At 42.8% G+C, this 22,710-nt stretch overlaps 1 protein-coding gene across 6 annotated transcripts in view; it reads right to left on the reverse strand.

Annotated features, from left to right (window-relative positions):
* The window catches only part of LOC118387484 (splicing factor, suppressor of white-apricot homolog), a 165,645-nt gene extending 149,817 nt beyond the window's left edge, over positions 1 to 15,828 (reverse strand). For 3 of the 6 annotated variants that reach the window (XM_035775888.2, XM_035775889.2, XM_035775887.2), the window contains exons 1-3: positions 15,444 to 15,828; positions 14,263 to 14,426; positions 3,497 to 3,628 (exon numbers count right to left, since the gene is read on the reverse strand). In XM_035775888.2, the coding sequence (XP_035631781.1) occupies positions 3,497 to 3,628; positions 14,263 to 14,426; positions 15,444 to 15,643 (496 nt within the window). In that variant the 5' untranslated portion in view covers positions 15,644 to 15,828. Of the gene's footprint in view, positions 1 to 3,496; positions 3,629 to 14,262; positions 14,427 to 14,765 lie in introns of all 6 variants that reach the window. The other 3 variants (XM_035775892.2, XM_035775890.2, XM_035775891.2) reach the window with 3 other exon arrangements.
* Positions 15,829 to 22,710: the final 6,882 nt, after the last annotated feature.

Below are 22,710 nucleotides of genomic sequence, written 5' to 3' on the forward strand. Positions count from 1 at the left end.
AACATGCAACAATTTCTAAGATTTTACTGAGTTAAAGTTCATATAACGAAATCAGTCAATTGAAATAAATTAATTTGGCTCTAATCTATTTCACATGCCTGGGAATACAGATATTTTGTATTTATTTGTTTATTTAACTAGGCAAGAAAGTTAAGAACAAATTCTTATTTACAATGATGGCCTAACCCAGCCAAACCCTAACCCGGACGACGCTGTGCCAATTGTGCGTTGCCCTATGGGACTTCCAATCACGCCCGGTTGTGATATACGGCCTGGAATCAAACCAGGGTCTGTAGTGAAGCCTCTAGCACTGAGATGCAGTGCCTTAGACCGCTGCGCCACTCAGGAGCCCAGATACCTTTAAAAAAAAGTAGGGGTGTGAATCAGAAAACCAATCAGTATCTGGTGTGACCACCATTTGCCTCAGGCTGCACAACATCTCCTTCGCATAGTTGATCAGGCTGTTGATTGTGGCCTGTGGAATGTCGTCCCCCTCCTCTTCAATGGCTGTGCAAAGTTGCTGGATATTTCGGTAACTGGAACATGCTAGGCTTGGGCGGTATCCAGGTTGTCCTACCTTCATACTGACCTTGTGCCATAAAAGGATATTCTGTAATACCAATAACAATACATGTACAATCCCATAGAGAATGCTAACTAAATGCTAACGAGCGCATTGCAAACATTTTATACAATCTTTGACCTAAACTACTTGTAGGACAGAAACCCCAGCTCAAAGACACATAAGTAACTCAGAAATACTACACAGTTTGCTGCAATCACAAACCAAATATTAGATATCAAGGCTCTTGATCCAGGAGGGGATTCTCTGCTTTTACCAAGTGAAGCTTGATTTTGGAAGAAGCTAACCACTAGACAGCTAACTAGCTACAAAATTAGAAAACCAAATGCACAATTACTGAGCACATTTGCACATTTTAAACAGTTAATTTATTAGTTATAAGACATCTTGCTGGCAAAACTGGACTTATGAATGTCATAACGTAACTAGAACACCTGCCGCATGCTGCACAACAGTGAGTGACTCACAAGGCTCCGGTCTCTAGTTGTTGTGTGCCTGTAAACACCACGTGACTATCGGTAAGCTTCAACGAAAAATTGACAGGTGAAATCAAGGATCGGGATTTTCTTTATCTCCTAATGTTTTGCACAAGTTGACTGCACGTACTTAAAAAGTTGCATTTTTTTTTTTAAATGTCTAAAAAACATAAGAAATAGTTTCAACAGTATTGAAAAACCATCCTGCGGCTATTTCAAAATATCCTGGTATATGGTATACCCCCCAAGCCTACAACACACTGTCGTACACGTTGATCCAGAGCATCCCAAACATGCTCAATGGGTGTCATGTCTGGTGAGTACGCAGGTCATGAAAGAACTGCGATATTTTCAGAATTGTGTACAGATCCTTGCGACATGGGCTGTGCATTATCATGCTGAAACATGAGGTGATGGCGGCAGATGAATGTCAGGAAAATGGGCCTCAGGATCTCATCATGGCATCTCTGTGCATTCAAATTGCCATCAACGCTGTCTGTAACTTATGCCTGCGTGCCCACACCATAAACCCACCACCACCATGGTACACTCTGTTCACAACGTTGACGTCAGCAAACCGCTCGCCCACACAACGCCATACACATACTGCCATCTGCCCGGTACAGTTGAAACCGGGATTAATCCGTGAAAAGCACACTTCTCCAGAGTGCCAGTGGCCATCAAAGGTGTACATTTTTCCACTGAAGTTGGTTACGACGCTGAACTGCAATCAGAAAAAGAAAAAAAAAGTTGGATGTGGAGGTCCTGAGATGGCATAGTTACAAGTGGTCTGCGGTTGTGAGGCCAGTTGGATGTACTGCCAAATTCTAAAACAGTTTATGGTAGACATATAAACATTACATTCTCTGGCATCAGCTCTGGTGGACATTCCTGCAGTCAGCATGCCAATTGCCGCTCCCTCAAAACTTGAGACATCTGTGGCACTGTGTTGTGTGACAAAACTGTACATTTTAGAGTGGCCTTTTTTTTGTCCCCGGCACAATGTGCACCTGTGTAATGATCATGCTGTTTAATCAGCTTCTTGATATGCCACACCTGTCAGATGGATGGATTATCTTGGCAAAGGAGAAATGCTCACTAACAGGGATGTAAACAAGTTTGTGTACACAATTTGAAAGAAATAAGCTATTGTGAGTACGGAAAATGTATGAGATCTTCTATTTTAGCTCATGAAACATGGGACCAACACTTCACACGCTGCGTTGATATTTTCTTTCAGAATAGTTGAGAAACACTGATTGGCTCATGGCAAACAAGCTGCATCAACCACAAACTAAAAGTACAGCTATCATGCTCGCAAACAAATTACAGTGTTCAAAAGAACATGAATAGATTGCTTATATTAAAATAATGTTTAGCCAAAAATGTTGTTATTGAGGTAATTTCCTTAGTAGGTGACGTGAGAGGTCAGCATGTGGGAGAAGTGGAAGCTCAGGATTGATAAGACAATTTTCCCACTAGTTATTATCAGTTGGAGGGGCATTTTTTGTAGGACTGACGCAGAGCACAGCGCCATGACAACCACTTAACCCTCTACAGACCTAGCCAGGGGGTTTCTACTAAACTATATTACATTGTTTTAAGAAGGTCATAACCAAGGATTATTTAGCTATTGGATTTAGAATTTTTAATATATAATTTAGCCTTACTGCTATTAGCCCATGCATACGTATTCAATAACAGATTCACTACATGGAACAGCAAACAGTCCCCCCCCAAAAAAATGTAAAGGAAGTTTGTTCTTAAGTATTTCTCCTATATCTGAAAGATATAAGAAAGATCAGGAAATATACTTCCATTCATTTTTTAAAACTGGTACCGGGGGACCTTCAGACGTGTCTTGTGCAAAACAACCCGACATATTTGTGAGAGTCTCACCTTTCCACAGAGGGGTAATATTAGTGTGCAGCCCAAACTGTTCGGACTCTACAGACAGAAGTTGGCAGATCGGCTGTTCACTAGGCCTAGTGAAGAGGCTGGAGCCCAGCACTGGACCTCACAGATGATAAAAAAATCTGTAGAGCAGCTAGCCAGTAAGACTTCACATTCAGTGCAGAAACTTGAAAAAGCTTTATTTTGTCTAGCTCCAGGGCTTCAAATAGTGGTTTATGTGACTCCGGGGAGCCTGCCATGCTAAATAATTAATCACAGGGTTTTCATTAAAGGTGATATGTGAGCCTCTCCACCAGTATATTGATGTGTCTAGTGTGAGATGTATGTCTCTCTCTTTCTCCTCTCTCTCTCCCCTAACGGCAGGTCAAAGAAAGATTCTCAGTGGTTTCAAGGGGTAACAAGTGGTATCAAGAGGTATTGTAAATATGTGTGAGAGTTTACTTGAATTATTTGTGATGCATGTCATTTGTGGATTCAAATACATCATTTAAATGTGTGTGCATTTATGTGTGTGTGTGCTCACCCGTCTCCCTGTTGGCCTCCTCTTCCTCAGTGGGTTGGGAAGGGTCGTAGTAGTCTGCGCTGTAGCGGAAGCACACTGCGTTATAGGTGCCTTCATCTGCCAGAGCTTCACTCAGACGCTTGTATTCTTCCTCTGTGTAAGAAAAACATACATAATAAAAGAGTGAGGGGAATGGAACGGTAGATTTATTGAAAAAATACAGCCATAATAGGCTACTGTTGGGAGTGCCTCAAGCATGAGACAAAAACATTGGATTAATTCAAAATCATCATTCCATCCATCCTGCATAGTTCCTTATCCCCTTACACTGTGTATAAGACAGTAGTTTAGGAATGTTAGTTAGATTACTTGTTGGTTATCACTGCATTGTCGGAACTAGAAGCACAAGCATTTCGCTACACTCGCATTTAACATCTGCTAACCATGTGTATGTGACAAATAAAATTTGATTTGATTTGATAAAAGAGCGCTGTGAGCTGACAAAAACTAAAGCAGATCGAAGCCATGCTGACCTTATAACACCACACTTTTCTATTGCAATTGATCTCATAGTAAAGGACTGAGGAATCAACGACAAACTCCCATCTAACAAGAAAAATATTTTTATGCGTCTCGTGTCCCCACGTGGATAATTGCTAAAGCCCCACTACTCAAGGGCGCACAAGCGTGAGGGGACAAAAGTAACAAATTACATGAGGACTTAGTCAGTTTTGGAATTAAACACCATATTTCACTTAAACCCTTGGAAACTATTTAATTTAAATAGGCTTAAATAGGCTATATTTAATTTGGCAAAGGTGATTCTTTATGTAATGGTCAGAGCTATTTCATTATAAGTGACAGAATATTTGCTATGAAGTGTGCAGCATTGCTAAAATAACCTTAGGATAGTCTTAAAAATGTGTATTTCAACACTCAAGACTTTAAGCCAATAAAATAGAAATCTTTGGACAGGAGAGGTACTTTCGCATGAAAATCAAGCAACAGTAGTTACAAATTCATGAAAAAAGTTACCTACAATAGTGTAAAACCCCATTTAGTCGACCAGTAACAAAAAAAAATGTATGTATGTATGTATGTATGTATGTATGTATGTATGTATGTATGTATGTGTGTATGTATGTATGCACCACTAACAAAAATAATAATATTTTTTAACAAATGTGCTTTCTCCCGCATTGGATAGAGGTCGCTGTCCGCGGTTCAGAAACACAGTGCGCTGTTGAATTTGTGCCTCTTCCCAGACCATGTTGCTTTGTACATAATAGCGAAGTTAACCAGCATATTGGTGTTGAGACCAAAGGCAGCAGCAGAATGAGGAGTTGAGAAAACAGGCTTTGCCTTATTATCTAAGAAAAGTGAGGAGAAAGGAAACCCCAAATTAAGGTCTATAATCAATAGCCTAACTCTTAAAATGTACCTTGCTTTATAAATCCTCACTATATCTACAGAAATAAGACAGATATTGCAATGATTACCTATTTGATTAATAGCCTACTGATTCTGTGAGCACCAAGCCACATGCAACAACATGTCAAGTAAATCATTTCACACATTCGGCTGTTTTTAACCTCTGCTTTAATAAAGGCTCTCAACTTTGTTTTTGTTAAAACAGCCTCTCTGGTATTTTTATAATTTATTTAGTGTTGGCTACACGCCTCCAAAAATGTTCAGGGAAATTATATTTATAATAACAACGCTGCTTTTTCTTGAGCTCCTTATTATTTATATTACTATTATGATCATAAGTAATGTAATTATCATTGGTAGGCTTATTATATCAGCCTTATGTAACCCCCATTGATCTGTAGGTCTTTTTAGTCTTAATACAGTAACTTACCTAAGCCTCTATTTCAATACTTCTATAGGCTACTGTATCAACCATTCAGAAATTCATGTCATCACACAGCATACGAGTCATTCATGATTTGACATGCAATCAAGAATTTGTTTTAAAACCAAATGAGCGAGTCGTGAATAATAAGCTTAAACCTTTCCATTTCTAAAATTGCATTCATGAATGAATGAGACTGTTTAGTCTTTGCTGTAATAAAGGCTTAAAAAAAAATTGTTACAACAGACTCTCTGGTATTTTGTGTTGTTTACATTGTTCTAAACAGTCAGAAAAATATATTTATTGTAATCAATACAGCGCCGGTTTGATACACATAATGTGCAAGCAGTGCTTGCTCCTTACTTTCTTTTTCTTGATATCCAGTGTTTTACACAACTACTCACATTTATTCCATACATCAGACTTTTCCTTTACCTCCTGAGCAACCATTAAACATCCCTCCGTTTCGTGTTTATTTGCCATGTCTTCCGGCGCCGACTGAGATGGCCGCCTCGCTTCGCGTTCCTAGGAAACTATGCAGTTTTTTGTTTTTTTACGTGTTATTTCTTACATTAGTACCCCAGGTCATCTTAGGTTTCATTACATACAGTCGAGAAGAACTACTGAATATAAGATCAGCGTCAACTCATTATCAGTACGACCAAGAATATGTTTTCATGACGCGAATCCTGTGTTCTGCCTTACAAACAGGACAACGGAATGGATTTGCAGCGACCCAAGGAAACGACTACGAAAAAGAGGGAAACGGCGGTGTTCTGGTCAGACTCCGAAAAAAGGGCACATCGCGCACCACTTCCCAGTATTCTTCTTGCCAATGTCCAGTCTCTCGACAACAAGGTTGATGAAATCCGAGCAAGGGTGGCATTCCAGAGGGACATCAGAGACTGTAACGTTCTTTGCTTTACGGAAACATGGCTTACTGGGAAGACGCTATCCAGGGCGGTGCAGCCAACGGGTTTCTCCACGCATCGCGCGGACAGAAACAAACATCTCTCTGGTAAGAAGAGTGGCGGGGCGTATGCCTCATGACTAACGGGACATGGTGTGATGAAGGAAACATACAGGAACTCAAATCCTTCTGTTCACCTGATTTAGAATTCCTCACAATCAAATGTAGACCGCATTATCTTCCAAGAGAATTCTCTTCGATTATAATCACAGCCGTATATATCCCCCAAGCAGACACATCGATGGCTCTGAACGAACTTTATTTAACTCTTTGCAAACTGGAAAACATTTATCCGGAGGCTGCATTCATTGTAGCTGGGGATTTTAACAAAGCCAATCTGAAAACAAGACTCCTAAATTTTATCAGCATATCGATTGCGCAACCAGGGGTGGTAAAACCTTGGATCATTGTTACTCTAACTTCCGACGCATATAAGGCCCTGCCCCGCCCCCTTTCGGAAAAGCTGACCACGACTCCATTTTGCTGATCCCTGCCTACAGGCAGAAATTAAAACAAGAGGCTCCCACGCTGAGGTCTGTCCAACGCTGGTCAGACCAAGCTGACTCTACACTCCAAGACTGCTTCCATCACGTGGACTGGGACATGTTTCGTATTGCGTCAGATGGGAATATTGAGCTGATTCGGTGTGCGAGTTCATTAGAACGTGCGTCGAAGATGTCGTTCCCATAGCAACGATAAAAACATTCCCTAACCAGAAACCGTGGATTGATGGCAGCATTCGCGTGAAACTGAAAGCGCGAACCACTGCTTTTAATCAGGGCAAGGTGTCTGGCAACATGACTGAATACAAACAGTGCAGCTATTCCCTCCAAGGCTATTAAACAAGCTAAGCGTCAGTACAGAGACAAAGTGGAATATCAATTCAACGGCTCAGACACAAGAGGCATGTGGCAGGGTCTACAGTCAATCACGGACTACAAGATGAAATCCAGCCCAGTCACGGACCAGGATGTCTTGCTCCCAGGCAGACTAAATAACTTTTGCCCGCTTTGAGGACAATACAGTGCCACTGACACGGCCTGCAACGGAAACATGCGGTCTCTCCTTCACTGCAGCCGAGGTGAGTAAGACATTTAAACGTGTTAACCCTCGCAAGGCTGCAGGCCCAGACGGCATCCCCAGCCGCGCCCTCAGAGCATGCGCAGACCAGCTGGCCGGTGTGTTTACGGACATATTCAATCAATCCCTATACCAGTCTGCTGTTCCCACATGCTTCAAGAGGGCCACCATTGTTCCTGTTCCCAAGAAAGCTAAGGTAACTGAGCTAAACGACTACCGCCCCATTAGCACTCACTTCCGTCATCATGAAGTGCTTTGAGAGACTAGTCAAGGACCATATCACCTCCACCCAACCTGACACCCTAGACCCACTCCAATTTGCTTACCGCCCAAATAGGTCCACAGACGATGCAATCTCAACCACACTGCACACTGCCCTAACCCACCTGGACAAGAGGAATACCTATGTGAGAATGCTGTTCATCGACTACAGCTCGGCATTCAACACCATAGTACCCTCCAAGCTCGTCATCAAGCTCGAGACCCTGGGTCTCGTGTGCAACTGGGTACTGGACTTCCTGACGGGCCGCCCCCAGGTGGTGAGGGTAGGCAACAACATCTCCTCCCCGCTGATCCTCAACACGGGGGCCCCACAAGGGTGCGTTCTGAGCCCTCTCCTGTACTCCCTGTTCACCCACGACTGCGTGGCCACGCACGCCTCCAACTCAATCATCAAGTTTGCGGAACAACAGTGGTAGGCTTGATTACCAACAACGATACAGGGAGGAGGTGAGGGCCCTTGTGGTGTCAGGAAAATAACCTCACACTCAACGTCAACAAAACTAAGGAGATGATTGTGGACTTCAGGAAACAGCAGAGGGAACACCCCCTATCACATCGATGGAACAGTAGTGGAGAGGGTAGCTAGTTTTAAGTTCCTCGGCATACACATCACAGACAAACTGAATTGGTCCACTCACACTGACAGCGTCGTGAAGAAGCGCAGCAGCGCCTATTCAACCTCAGGAGGCTGAAGAAATTCGGCTTGTCACCAAAAGCACTCACAAACTTCTACAGATGCACAATCGAGAGCATCCTGGCGGGCTGTATCACCGCCTGGTACGGCAACTGCTCCGCCCTCAACCGTAAGGCTCTCCAGAGGGTAGTGAGGACTGCACAACGCATCACCGGGGCAAACTACCTGCCCTCCAGGACACCTACACCACCCGTTGTTACAGGAAGGCCATAAAGATCATCAAGGACATCAACCACCCGAACCACTGCCTGTTCACCCCGCTATCATCCAGAAGGCGAGGTCAGTACAGGTGCATCAAAGCTGGGACCGAGAGACTGAAAAACAGCTTCTATCTCAAGGCCATCAGACTGTTAAACAGCCACCACTAACAGTGAGTGGCTGCTGCCAACACACTGTCATTGACACTGACCCAACTCCAGCCATTTTAATAATGGGAATTGATGGGAATTATGTAAATATATCACTAGCCACTTTAAACAATGCTACCTTATATAATGTTACTTACCCTACATTATTCATCTCATATGCATATGTATATACTGTACTCTACATCATCGACTGCATCCTTATGTAACACATGTATCACTAGCCACTTTAACTATGCCACTTTGTTTACTTTGTCTACACACTCATCTCATATGTATATACTGTACTCGATACCATCTACTGTATGCTGCTCTGTACCATCACTCATTCATATATCCTTATGTACATATTCCTTATCCCCTTACACTGTGTATAAGACAGTAGTTTTGGAATTGTTAGTTAGATTACTTGTTGGTTATCACTGCATTGTCGGAACTAGAAGCACAAGCATTTCGCTACACTCGCATTTAACATCTGCTAACCATGTGTATGTGACAAATAAAATTTGATTTGATTTGATTTGTCCTCTGCATCAATTTTGCTCTCACGTGTTACAGCGTTCAGAGTTTGTAATAAACTATTGATGTGATCATGATATGCTATAGGTCAGGCACTACTGTGCCCCATTTGGACAGGCTTAGCTTTACTGGGGGAAGTCGGGTAATGTAATTATGTGAACAAGGACAAAACACAATATCTGTAATTTTAGTCCCGTCCGAATTAACATTTACATGGAAGGGAGCAACAATTCCAGCCATAACCTACTATTTTTTGGCAAACTCCAAGAATCAACATCCCTGTGTTTTGAGAGAAATATCATAGGTGCAGGAGATGCCCGCGGTTTGCACAAGAAAACAATAACTGATTAGATCAATTGAACTAAGTGCTGCGCATAAGCTATAGATGAATGGCCTACATGTATCATATAAACTTTCACAGTGAATGCTTTTGTTTATATGTTTTGTGCTTATGAATTGAATATTGCCAAATGCATTAATATTTTTTTTTTGCCTATTCAATGCAAGCCTTGCTGTTAATAGATTGCAAAGCAACATACAACTGGCCTAAGCGTTTGCAAATGATTAGCTAACTTTTTCATCCATAGCCTTTAAAACACATTGCAAGTACAATTGCACTGTTTAGCTCACATTTGAAGGCTGGGGGGCATTTACAACGTTCTGCGGATTGCTAAAATATCCTAATGACTATGATCACACTTCCTCAATTCAAATATACATTAATGCCGACACTATACCAAAGATGTTTGGTATGGTTTAGAAACTTGGGAACCAAGCTCGAGTTCAGTGTGACCCTATCACCTGGACATGTTGAAATGTGCATCTTCACGCCAAGATAAAAACCTCCAGGTTTCCGTCATAACTGTCAACTTATTGAACAAAAATAAGATTTACAGGAGGCAGTTTGGAAAATACGAATACAGTCCGAATTGTCATCTGGAATAACGGACAATCTGGAGTAATAATTACATTACCAACATTCTCTAGTAATACTAGTCCCGTGCGAATAGGTTACGTGCATGCGATGCATACATGTGTCAAGTAAAGAAAGCAAGGGTTAAGGGAATGCTTTTCCCTAAACAAATTAGGGATTTCAGTAACAGAACTTCCAAGTCAGAAATGGCTGTACTTATGCTGCAGCAACACAGACAGTGGGATAAAAACATTGATGTTCTGCTGGAGCAGGGAGGAGCGTGAAACAATGGGTGCTAGTATTTTTAACACAGCGCAGCAAGACTGTGCCCAGCACAATCAAATAACTTGCTGGACGGATTCCCGCTAGTCATTTGTGTTTCTCAATTATTTAATCAAACAGTGTGCTTAAATCATCAGACAAGCTGAATATAGTGCATATAAACTCAGCAAAAAAACAAACATCCTCTCACTTTCAACTGTGTTAATTTTCAAACTTAACATGTATAAATATTTGTGTGAACATAAGATTCAACATCTGAGACATAAACTGAACAAGTTCCACAGACATATGACTAACAGAAATTGAATAATGTGTCCTAGAACAAATGGAGGGTCAAAATCAAAAGTAACAGTCAGTATCTGGTGTGGCCACCAGCTGCATTAAGTACTGCAGCGCATCTCCTCCTCAGAGACTGCACCAGATGTTCCAGTTCCTGCTGTAAGATGTTACCCCACTCTTCCACCAAGGCACCTGCAAGTTGCCGGACATTTCTGGGGGGGAATGGCCCTACTCCTCACCCTCTAATCTATCAGGTCCCAGACTAGCTCAATGGGATTGAGATTCAGGCTCTTCGCTGGCCATGGCAGAACAAGGACACTCCGGTCTTGCAGGAAATCACGCACAGAATGAGCAGTATGGCTGGTGACATTGTCATGCTGGAGGGTCATGTCAGGATGAGCCTGCAGGAAGGGTACCACATGAGGGAGGAGGATGTCTTCCCTGTAACGCACAGCGTTGAGATTGCCAGCAATGACAACAAGCTCAGTCCGATGATGCTGTGACACACCGCCCCAGACCATGACGGACCCTCCACCTCCAAATTGATCGCTCCAGAGTACAGGCCTCGGCGTAACGCTCATTCCTTCGACGATAAACGCGAATCCGACCATCACCCCTGGTGAGACAAAACCACAAATCATCAGTGAAGAGCACTTTATGCCAGTCCTGTCTGGTTTTGTGCCCATAGGTGACGTTGTTGCCGGTGATGTCTGGTGAGGACCTGCCTTACAACAGGCCTACAAGCCCTAAATCCAGCCTCTCTCAGCCTATTGCAGAAAGTCTGAGCACTGATGGAGGGATTGTGCGTTCCTGGTGTAACTCGGGCAGTTGTTGTTGCCATCCTGTACCTGTCCCACAGGTGTGATGTTCGGACGTACCGATCCTGTGCAGGTGTTGATACACATGGTCTGCCACTGTGAGGACGATCAGCTGTCCGTGTAGCGCTGTGTTAGGCGTCTCACACTACAGACATTGCAATTTATTGCCCTATCCACATCTGCAGTCCTCATTACATTTACATTTAAGTCATTTAGCAGACGCTCTTATCCAGAGCGACTTACAAATTGGTGCATTCACCTTATGACATCCAGTGGAACAGCCACTTTACAATAGTGCATCTAAATATTTTAAGGGGGGGGGGGGTGAGAAGGATTACTTTATCCTATCCTAGGTATTCCTTAAAGAGGTGGGGTTTCAGGTGTCTCCGGAAGGTGGTGATTGACTCCGCTGTCCTGGCGTCGTGAGGGAGTTTGTTCCACCATTGGGGGGCCAGAGCAGCGAACAGTTTTGACTGGGCTGAGCGGGAACTGTACTTCCTCAGTGGTAGGGAGGCGAGCAGGCCAGAGGTGGATGAACGCAGTGCCCTTGTTTGGGTGTAGGGCCTGATCAGAGCCTGGAGGTACTGAGGTGCCGTTCCCCTCACAGCTCCGTAGGCAAGCACCATGGTCTTGTAGCGGATGCGAGCTTCAACTGGAAGCCAGTGGAGAGAGCGGAGGAGCGGGGTGACGTGAGAGAACTTGGGAAGGTTGAACACCAGACGGGCTGCGGCGTTCTGGATGAGTTGTAGGGGTTTAATGGCACAGGCAGGGAGCCCAGCCAACAGCGAGTTGCAGTAATCCAGACGGGAGATGACAAGTGCCTGGATTAGGACCTGCGCCGCTTCCTGTGTGAGGCAGGGTCGTACTCTCTCTATGTTGTAGAGCATGAACCTACAGGAACGGGCCACCGCCTTGATGTTAGTTGAGAACATGCCTCCTTGCAGCATGCCTAAGGCATGTTCACACAGATGAGCAGGGCATCTTTCTTTTGGTGTTTTTCAGAGTCAGTAGAAAGGCCTCTTTAGTGTCCTAAGTTTTCATAACTGTAACCTTAATTGCCTAACGTCTGTAAGCTGTTAGTGTCTTAACAACCGTTCCACAGGTTCATTTTCATTAATTGTTTATGGTTAATTGAACAAGCATGGGAAATGGTGTTAAACCCTTTACAATGAAGACATTTAGATTTTTCCAAATTATTATTGAAAGACAGGGTCCTGAAAAAGGGACGTTTCTTTTTTTGCTGAGTTTAGATGATTTGATTTAAACACAGGATGTGTCAAAATATGTGTCAATATAAAATACACATTTAACACAATTGGTCGAAAGAACGGACAACTCTTGGTCGACAAAGATTTGTTTTAGTTGGGAAAAGCCCTACATTACGGGCATGTTTACAACATTGTCTAAGGCAGCACAAATTATGCTGAAAATGAAATATTAAACAGTAAACATAAGCCTCAACAATAGTCTATGATTAGTCATTCAACCAGACAGTGATCGTCTGAGAAAATACTTAATATTTTATCTTGGACCTCACAGGACTACATACATGAGGGTCTGCATGCACCGAAATGATCCCCATACTAGTTAGGCTACTGAGAATCTACCCTCTCACTGACTTTGACATAGGTTTAGTAAGGGGATTCTGTGGAAAAGTCAAACTGATTATGCCCAAATATAGTAATTTCCAAATGAATCCATGTGCATAATTATCCTTAACCCTTTACATTTGTACCCGTATTTGGAACATAGTGGCTGTAGAGTAACATGCTACACATGACGTCAGAGCTCTGTTCTGAACAGAATGAGACTGTTCACCGGGGCACATGCACCTGAATGCACTCATGACTCCTTTCTAAGTGCACAAAAATTATGATCAGTTTCTCTGAATTGCCCTGTGAAAGCCTAACACTGTAAGATTGTAATTTATAACTTAGCTAGTCATGCTGACAATATAACAAGCTTTCAAATCATGCCCAGCTGACCCAGATTGCAATTTATAATGGACCATTTTTGGATTGCGTAAACAACAACAGTAATTGTTTAATGGTGGGATAAAGGGTTGTGTCCAAAATTAAACTACAAGTGTGCTTGCTCTAGTTCCACAATGGCATAGCTAGGAGAGATTAAAAAGAATAGTACCGTATAGTCATAAAAGTGCATTGAAATTGCTTAGGAAATGTGCACACTTTGGAGAGGTGTGTGGCCACTTGTAGAAACCAGTTATTCCTCTTCATCAAACCTTTGTTATTTTTTGTCTTATGTTGCACCTAGCCCACATTTTCTAGCATTATCAGGGATCCATGTATCCAGAGTATTTTCAGATTTCGTTAGAAACAAATGCAGCGAAAAGTAAAGTAAATGTAGATTTGCATGAGATCAACAGTGTAATGTTTGGATTGAGTCTTGTGTCAGGTGAACTGTTGTGTACTCACCGTTGGGCTACTCATTTTCCCATTATCTCTAAACGGTTCACTTTCAATTGCTACCATGGTTATGCATTTCATATTTCCTCAGTAAGAAACATTTCAATATAGCCCTATCCATATAGGCTAATTGCCATGAGTTAAAAGGTTAAGGTCTAGCTTTATAATATAGTTCAGGCTTTATTTGGAAAAAACAAATCTTGAAACTTTTACTGTCTTCCACAGCAGATGAGTGGAGGCATTGCTCAGCAGTTCAGACACAAGAGACAGAGTATGATCCCCCAGCTATGACTGATTGGTCTACCTTGTCTGGCTTCTTCCTCCAGCAGGTCTGTGTGCATGGCCAGGTACCTCTCCTCATCACACAGGGCCTCGATCCTGGCCTCCTCCTCGGACAGCTGGTAGTCTCTGTTCCACGAGCCTGTGTCGTACTCCGAGAGGTCATGCAAGTGACCGCGCCCATCATACCTGTAGGGTGAAGAGAGGGGTTAGAGGAATAGAAGAAGCAACTGAGGAAAGACAACACATGGACCTACTTACCAACATAGATGGGACCCTAAAACAAAGAGTTTTTAACAACAAAACGTGCTACCTCAGTCACAAGTCTTTCATGAGGGAGTGTATGGTACTGGAACTGAGCAATCTCATCACAATACAGACAGCCTAACATGAACAACTCCTGACATAGGCCTATCTAGTGCAGTTTTCTGGCAAGCTTACTCAGTGTAGCCTATTTCATTCCTCTCTCAACAATCCCTATGGAGAAACAGCCCTGCATGAACACAAAAACAAAAGAAAACAACTCACCTCTTACCTTACAGGGTTTAACTTCCCCATTTAATATGCATAATATGCATAATTCCTTCTATATCTGTAAAAAAGGTACATCCACACAATCCCGAGCACATAAATACCTATCCGTAAGAACCCAAACGGACGATATTTTCCTGCGTTCGCTCCTCTCTTCCACCTCTCCAGAGTGGGCGCTGGGGTTGGCATTGGGGTGCCAGGCAGGACCCCTTAGCCTTAGGCTACTTGCTGGGGAAATAAGGGCTGGTTATGTGATAGAGAGACACACATATACATTCGAAACAAGAGGCAGGCCCATGCAGATTAAGGTCACTCAACCCCAACATATGTCACTCCCTTCATGGTTCAAGTGGGTATATTCCCAAATAAACAACTATTTTTTACAGGTCATCATAGCCAACTGTCAGTCTCATGTAGAGCGTGTTCACTGTTGAAATATATGGCAAACTTAGAGGAGGACACAGCATCTTGACATGATGCTCTGCTACCCTGTTAATAGTTAGTGCATCTTCGGTTTCATGAGGCCAAAAGGACGTCATTAGCAAGCTAGATAAATGGTTCGCCAATACTTTTGTCAGTTATGTTTGCAAGAATCCGATCAGTCCCTTCGAAAGACAGATCTGGGATTAGGAAAGTTGGTTAGGATAACAATTCCTTTAGGTTTGTTCAACCGACCTATCAATCAGGATGTTCTTGTCCCCCATCCATGGGATGAGCTGTTTGCCCTGCTCGTGGAAGTGAGCCCTCTCGTCATCCCGGAACACCTTGCAGGCATAGCCGAACACGAGAAGCTCGGCATATTTATTGCTGTCACTTTCATCCTTCTTCACCGGCTTGTTATTGTGGTCCCTCTTGCCCCCGCCGCGCCGATACATTCCAAATGTGCACGTGAAAGAAATCTAGCTCCCTAGATAAGTTATATTACTATCGTTCAATTCTTATTGTAGTACAAAGTCTTTCTTTCTCGGTTAAAATGAGACATGAAATGTCACAATAAACATACTCACAAAAACCTATTTCCGACATGTGCAGCCATTTTGGAAAAGTTCGTAAACTACACTTTTGGTTCATATATGTAGATTCGCCAGTTGCTCTTCAAGATAGAAAAACACTATACGTAAATTAAACGTTTAATTTCCCTATATTCTGAAGATAAGTAACAGTATTCATTCATTATGTATCCACATTTGATAATATTTAATACATAGTCTGTGATTTTATTAGTTAGTGCCCTCTATTTGTGCATGTTGAATGTGCTACAGTGTGATTGTGAGAAAACTTTCGAGAGAGAAATGGTGAGATCAAAAAGTCGTCGAGCCTGCATTTGCTCCACTCTAAATCCTACCGGTTTCTGAGATTTAATTTCTTAAACTACCATACATTTAAACGACATTAGGATGTTTAACATTTCGACACATACATATACATATATATATGCTTGTCTAAAAGGTGTTAATTGAGAAAAAATAGAGGTAGAGAGATTGGAAACCAAAATTGGTCTTCACGGACAAGTTCTGGCCTGGTTTAGATCTTATCTGTCCGAAAGATATCAGTTTGACTCTGTGAATGGTTTGTCCTCTGACAAATCAACTGTACATGTCGGTGTTCCTCAAGGTTCCGTTTTAGGACCACTATTGTTTTCACTATATATTTTACCTCTTGGGGATGTCATTCGAAAACATAATGTTAACTTTCACTGCTAAGCGGCTGACACACAGCTGTACATTTCAATGAAACATGGTGAATCCCCAAAATTGCCCTCGCTACAAGCCTGTGTTTCAGACATAAGGAAGTGGATGGCTGCGAACTTTCTACTTTTAAACTCGGACAAAACAGAGATGCTTGTTCTAGGTCCCAAGAAACAAAGAGATCTTCTGTTGAATCTGACAATTAATCTTAATGGTTGTACAGTCGTCTCAAATAAAACTGTGAAGGACCTCGGCGTTACTCTGGACCCTGATCTATCTTTTGACGAACATATCAAGACTGTTTCAAGGACAGATTTTATCCATCTACATAACATTGCAAAAATCATAAACTTTCTGTCCAAAAGTGATGCAGAAAAATGTATCCATGTTTTTGTTACTTCTAGGTTAGACTACTGCAATGCTCTACTTTCCGGCTACCCGGATAAACCAATAAATAAACTTAATTTAGTACTAAATACGGCTGCTAGAATCCGGACTAGAACCAAAACATTTGATCATATTACTCTAGTGCTAGCCTCCCTACACTGGCTTCCTGTCAAGGCAAGGGCTAATTTCAAGGTTTTACTGCTAACCTACAAAGCATTACATGGGCTTGCTCCTACCTATCGCTCTGATTTGGTTCTGCCGTACATACCTACACGTACGCTATGGTCACAAGACGCAGGCCTCCTAATTGTCTCTAGAATTTCTAAGCAAATAGCTGGAGGCAGGGCTTTCTCCTATAGAGCTCCATTTTTATGGAACGGTCTGCCTACCCATGTGAGAGACGCAAACTCGGTCTCAACCTTTAAGTCTTTACTGAAGACTCATCTCTTCAGTGGGTCATATGATTGAGTGTGGTCTGGCCCAGGAGTGAGAAGGTGAACGGAAAGGCTCTGGAGCAACGAACCGCCCTTGCTGGCCGGATCCCCTCTTTCCACTGGGCTTCTCTACCTTTAACCCTATTACAGGGGCTGAGTCACTGGCTTACTGGTGCTCTTTCATGCCGTCCCTAGGAGGGGTGCGTCACTTGAGTGGGTTGAGTCACTGATCTTCCTGTCTGGGTTTCTCCTAGCCACCATGCTTTTACACCTGTATTCATTGCTGTTTGGTGGTTTTAGGCTGGGTTTCTGTACAGCACTTTGAGATATTAGCTGATGTACGAAGGGCTATATAAATACATTTGATTTGAGGTAAGCTTCCCAGGTGGGCATGGGCATATTGGCATTCTGGTAATTCTGGCAAATGCCAGATTGGCTGGACCATTTTTTTGTTGGGTGGGCTGGTCGAAATTGACACACACAAAAAAAATATGCAAAGGTAACATTGCCAGTGGCCCATGCTGCCCTACAAAGACAAAATGTAGTAAGTACACTTTTGATCAAAATTGAGTTAAGACTGAAATCAGGCTTTGTAGTATATGTTTTATCTTGTGAGAAAGTGTCGTTGTTCAATATCAATTTTGTTCTTGAGAAAAAAGAGTGAAATGTGTAGTAAATACAAAATCCAAGTCATACAAAGGCAAAGAGTAGTAAACAGCACAAACAGCGAAAAATTACCAACTGAATGGAATTCAAGTATTTTTTGCTGTCCAGCCAAATATGTAGTTAGATAAATGATAACACACTGATGTATTATCTTATTTTGAAGACATTTGTTATGCATATCAACCAGTCTGAAGTACTGTAATCGTAATTACCAATTAGTGTAGGTGTTGATTCAGGGCAACACATATGACATAAGTCGTTAGCTTTTCTATTCTAACGTATATGGATTAAAGGGTAATTCTGCCACCTTTCAACCTCATATTTATTTTCGCCAGCCAAGTTATTGTAACTCATTGTGTATTTATTACTACTTTTATTATTACACGTTTTACTTGTATATTATTTGTTGGTAAGACCCCACAATTAAGCACTTCACTGTTAGTCTACATCTGTTGTTTACAAAGCGTGTGACTAATCAAATGTGATTTGATTTGAAACCAGTGTCTACATACAGTATGTGAAAACAGTGTTTCTCTGATCTTAGGTTAAAAATATAAAAAGAAACATCCTAAAATAATGCTTCTCTGTGACACAGGATAGGATTAAACGTTTTTTAAAAACTGATTTTCAAAACTTACTACGAGTTTCTAGCGAGAGTTTTGGTATTTTCTTGCTTACCACGTCACTGCAAAGTTCACAGTGTTTGAAAATCACTGCTTTTAAAATGTTTTAACTTTTGATGATATCATCAGGTACAACTTTAAAATTGTATATGTAGAAATGTGCAGTTTTCACATATCGAATCAAATCAAAAATGATTGGTCACATGCGCCGAATACAACCGGTGTAGACTTTACCGTGATATGCTTACTTATGAGCCCATTCTCAACAATGCAGAGTTTAAAAAGTAAGAACAATATTTGCTAAATAAAAAAGGAAATAGTAACACAATAAAATAACAATAACGAGGCTTTCTAAAAGGAGTTCCTGGTACAGAGTCAGTGTGCAGGGGTACGAGGTAATACAGTACGTAGGTGTAAAAGGGACAAGGCAGTCAGGATATATAATGAACAGAGTTGCAGCAGCATATGTGGAGAGTGTGAAAGTGTGTCTATGCTTAAGTGTGTATGTGTGTGGCGTCAGTGTGGAATATTCAGAGGTGGAAATTGTCTGTGGGAATCAACAGGAATATATGGGAATTAACAGAAATATACGCAAATTAACATTAATACCATTTAAATGTAGATGTTTTTTGCATTGGATATATTTACTATATCATGGAGACAGAAACATAAACCATAAGTAGACATAATTGCAAATGTTCAAATCCTTCCAATATATATATTTTTAAACGGTTTAGTTACGAATGTAACTTTAATTAAATGAGTTAACTCTTCACATGGGATTATTTCACTGAACAACAAAAGAAAGGGAATATTGAATGATTGCAATGATCCATCAAATCTCCTAAAAACGTTTTCAACATACATCTGTAAAATGATAGTCGAGAAACAAAAGCTTTGGTTCTTCCTCTAAGGCTACCATGTCTTCTCCCCGGACCTCCTCAATGTCCACCTCTTGAACATCAGACTCTGAGGCCTCATCTTCACTGTCACTTTCCAACCTTGTTGAGGATGGCTCGTTGTCAGGCTCAAAAATCCTCAAATTTGCCCAGATGGCCACCAACTTTTCAACCCTTGTATTGGTCAGTCTGTTGCTTGCTTTAGTGTGTGTGTTCCCAAACAAGGCCCCGTTGCGATCTGAGGCGGCTGACGTTGGTGGGATTTGGAGGATGATGTAGGCAACAGGGGAAAGAGCCTCAGATCCACAAAGTCCCTTCCACCAGGTGGCTTACAAAATATGCCACAAGACCTAGAATTGCCTTATGTGTATCCCACAAAAAAGGTTCACTGTTAAAGGCTAACTTTTTTGATGAAGTTAAGCAAAATTCCCCAACTTCCAGGGCTTAGCTTCCCATGGAAAATGCCCGACCCTTTGCAGCCCTATGTGTGATTGTGTGGGTAGAGTCTAGTGCCAAATAGTCCGTGCAAAACAATTACGATAAAAAATATATATAATAAAAGAAGTCAATGTAAATAGTTTGGGTAGCCATTTGATTAACTATTCAGCAGTCTTATGGCTTTGGGGTAGAAGCTGTTAAGGAGCCTTTGCATCCCAGACTTGGAGCTCCAGTACCGCTTGCCATACAGTAGCAGAGAGAACTGTCAATGACTTGGGTAGCTGGAGTCTTAGACAATTTTTAGGGCCTTCTGCTGACACTGGCTGGCATAGAGGTCCTGTATGGCAGGGAGTTCGGCCCCAGTGATGTACTAGGCCGTACGCCCTACCCTCTGTAGCGTCTTGAGGTTGGATGCCGAGCAGTTTCCATACCAAGCGGTGATCAAGCCAGTCAATATGTTCTCAATGGTGCAGCTGTAGAACTTACTGAAGATCTGAGACCACATGCCAAATCTTTTCAGCCTGCTGAGGGGGAAGAGGCGTTGTCGCGCCCTCTTCAAGACTGTTGGTGTGTTTGTACCATGATAGGTCCTTAGGGATGTGGACACCCTCGACATGCAACACTACAGCCCTGTCTATGTGAATGGAGGCGTGTTCGGCCCTCTGTTTCCTGTAGTCCATGATATGTTATTTTGTCTTGCCCACATTGAGGGAGAGGTTGTTATCCTGGCATCACACTGCCAGGTCTCTGACCTCCTCCCTATATGCTGTCTCTTGGTCGTTGGTGTTCAGGCCTACCACTTAATGACGGTGTTGGAGTCGTGCGCGGCCACGCAGTCGTGGTTGAACAGGAAGTACAGGAGGGGACTGAGCAGGTACCTCTGAGGGACCCTTATGTTGAGGGTCAGCATGACGGATGTGTTGTTGCCTACCCTCACCGCCTGAGGGCGGCCCATCAGGAAGTCCAGGACGCAGTTACAGAGGGAGGTGTTCAGTCCCAGGGTCCTTAGCTTTGTGATGAGCTTGTAGAGCATTATTGTCTTGAACACTGAGCTGTAGTCAATGAACAGCGTTCTCATGTTGGCGGTCCTTTTGTCCAGGTGGGAAAAAGCAGCGTGCGGTGCAAAAGAGATTGCGTCATCTGTGGATCTGTTGGGGTGGTTTGTGAATTGGAGTGGATCCAGGGTTTCTGGGATGATGGAATTACATTTACATTACATTTAAGTCATTTAGCAGACGCTCTTATCCAGAGCGACTTACAAATTGGTGCATTCACCTTATGACATCCAGTGGAACAGTCACTTTACAATAGTGCATCTAAATCTTAAAGGGGGGTGAGAAGGATTACTTATCCTATCCTAGGTATTCCTTAAAGAGGTGGGGTTTCAGGTGTCTCCGGAAGGTGGTGATTTGAATTGATGTGCCAGCTGGTCAGTGCATGCTCTGAGTACGTGTCCTGGTTATCTGCCTGGCTCTGCAGGCTTGTGAATGTTAACCTTTTCAAAGGTCTTGCGCACATTGGCTACAGAGAGCGCAGTTTTCACATATTTAGGCACTGGTATTGTGCTGGAGAGAATGAAAATTAGGTTGAAAAATTGTGGAATTGCCCTTTAAATCAAATCAAATCAAATGTATTTATATAGCCCTTCGTACATCAGCTGATATCTCAAAGTGCTGTACAGAAACCCAGCCTAAAACCCCAAACAGCAAACAATGCAGGTGTAAAAGCACGGTGGCTAGGAAAAACTCCCTAGAAAGGCCAAAACCTAGGAAGAAACCTAGAGAGGAACCGGGCTATGTGGGGTGGCCAGTCCTCTTCTGGCTGTGCCGGGTAGAGATTATAACAGAACATGACCAAGATGTTCAAATGTTCATAAATGACCAGCATGGTCGAATTATAATAAGGCAGAACAGTTGAAACTGGAGCAGCAGCACAGTCAGGTGGACTGGGGACAGCAAGGAGCCATCATGTCAGGTAGTCCTGGGGCACGGTCCAGGGCTCAGGTCCTCTACAGAGGATTAAAAAAAGAGAATTAGAAAATGCATTTGTGGGTGGCTAGTCCTCTTCTGGCTGTGCCAGGTGGAGATTATAACAGAACGTGGCCAAGATGTTCAAATGTTCATAAATGACCAGCATGGTTGAATAATAGTAACCCCTGAAACAGTTGAAACTGGAGCAGCAGCATGGCCAGGTGGACTGGGGACAGCAAGGAGTCATCATGTCAGGTAGTCCTGGGACATGGTCCTACCCAGGCCAAATGAAACTGGAGCAGCAGCATGGCCAGGTGGACTGGGGACAAATTTAGTCATCATGTCAGGTAGTCCTGGGGCATGCTCCTAGGGCTCAGGTCCTCCGAGAGAGAGAAAGAAGAGAAAGGAGAGAATTAGAGAACCCACACAGATTCACACAGGACACCGAATAGGACAGGAGAAGTACTCCAGATATAACAAACTGACCCTAGCCCCCGACACATAAACTACTGCAGCATAAATACTGGAGGCTGAGACAGGAGGGGCCAGGAGACACTGTGGCCCCATCCAAGGACACCCCGGACAGGGCCAAACAGGAAGGATATAACCCCACCCACTTTGCCAAAACAGCCCCCACACCACTAGAGGGATATCTTCAACCACCAACTTACCATCCTGAGACAAGGCCGAGTATAGCCCACAAAGATCTCCGCCACGGTAGTCCTGGGGCATGGTCCTAGGGCTCAGGTCCTCCGAGAGAGAGAAAGAAAGAGAGAAGGAGAGAATTAGATAGAGTAGGCAGGCAGGCAGGCAGGCAGGCAGGCAGGCAGGCAGGCA

The sequence above is a fragment of the Oncorhynchus keta genome, chromosome 9, assembly GCF_023373465.1.
Source record: "Oncorhynchus keta strain PuntledgeMale-10-30-2019 chromosome 9, Oket_V2, whole genome shotgun sequence".
NCBI lineage: Eukaryota > Metazoa > Chordata > Actinopteri > Salmoniformes > Salmonidae > Oncorhynchus > Oncorhynchus keta.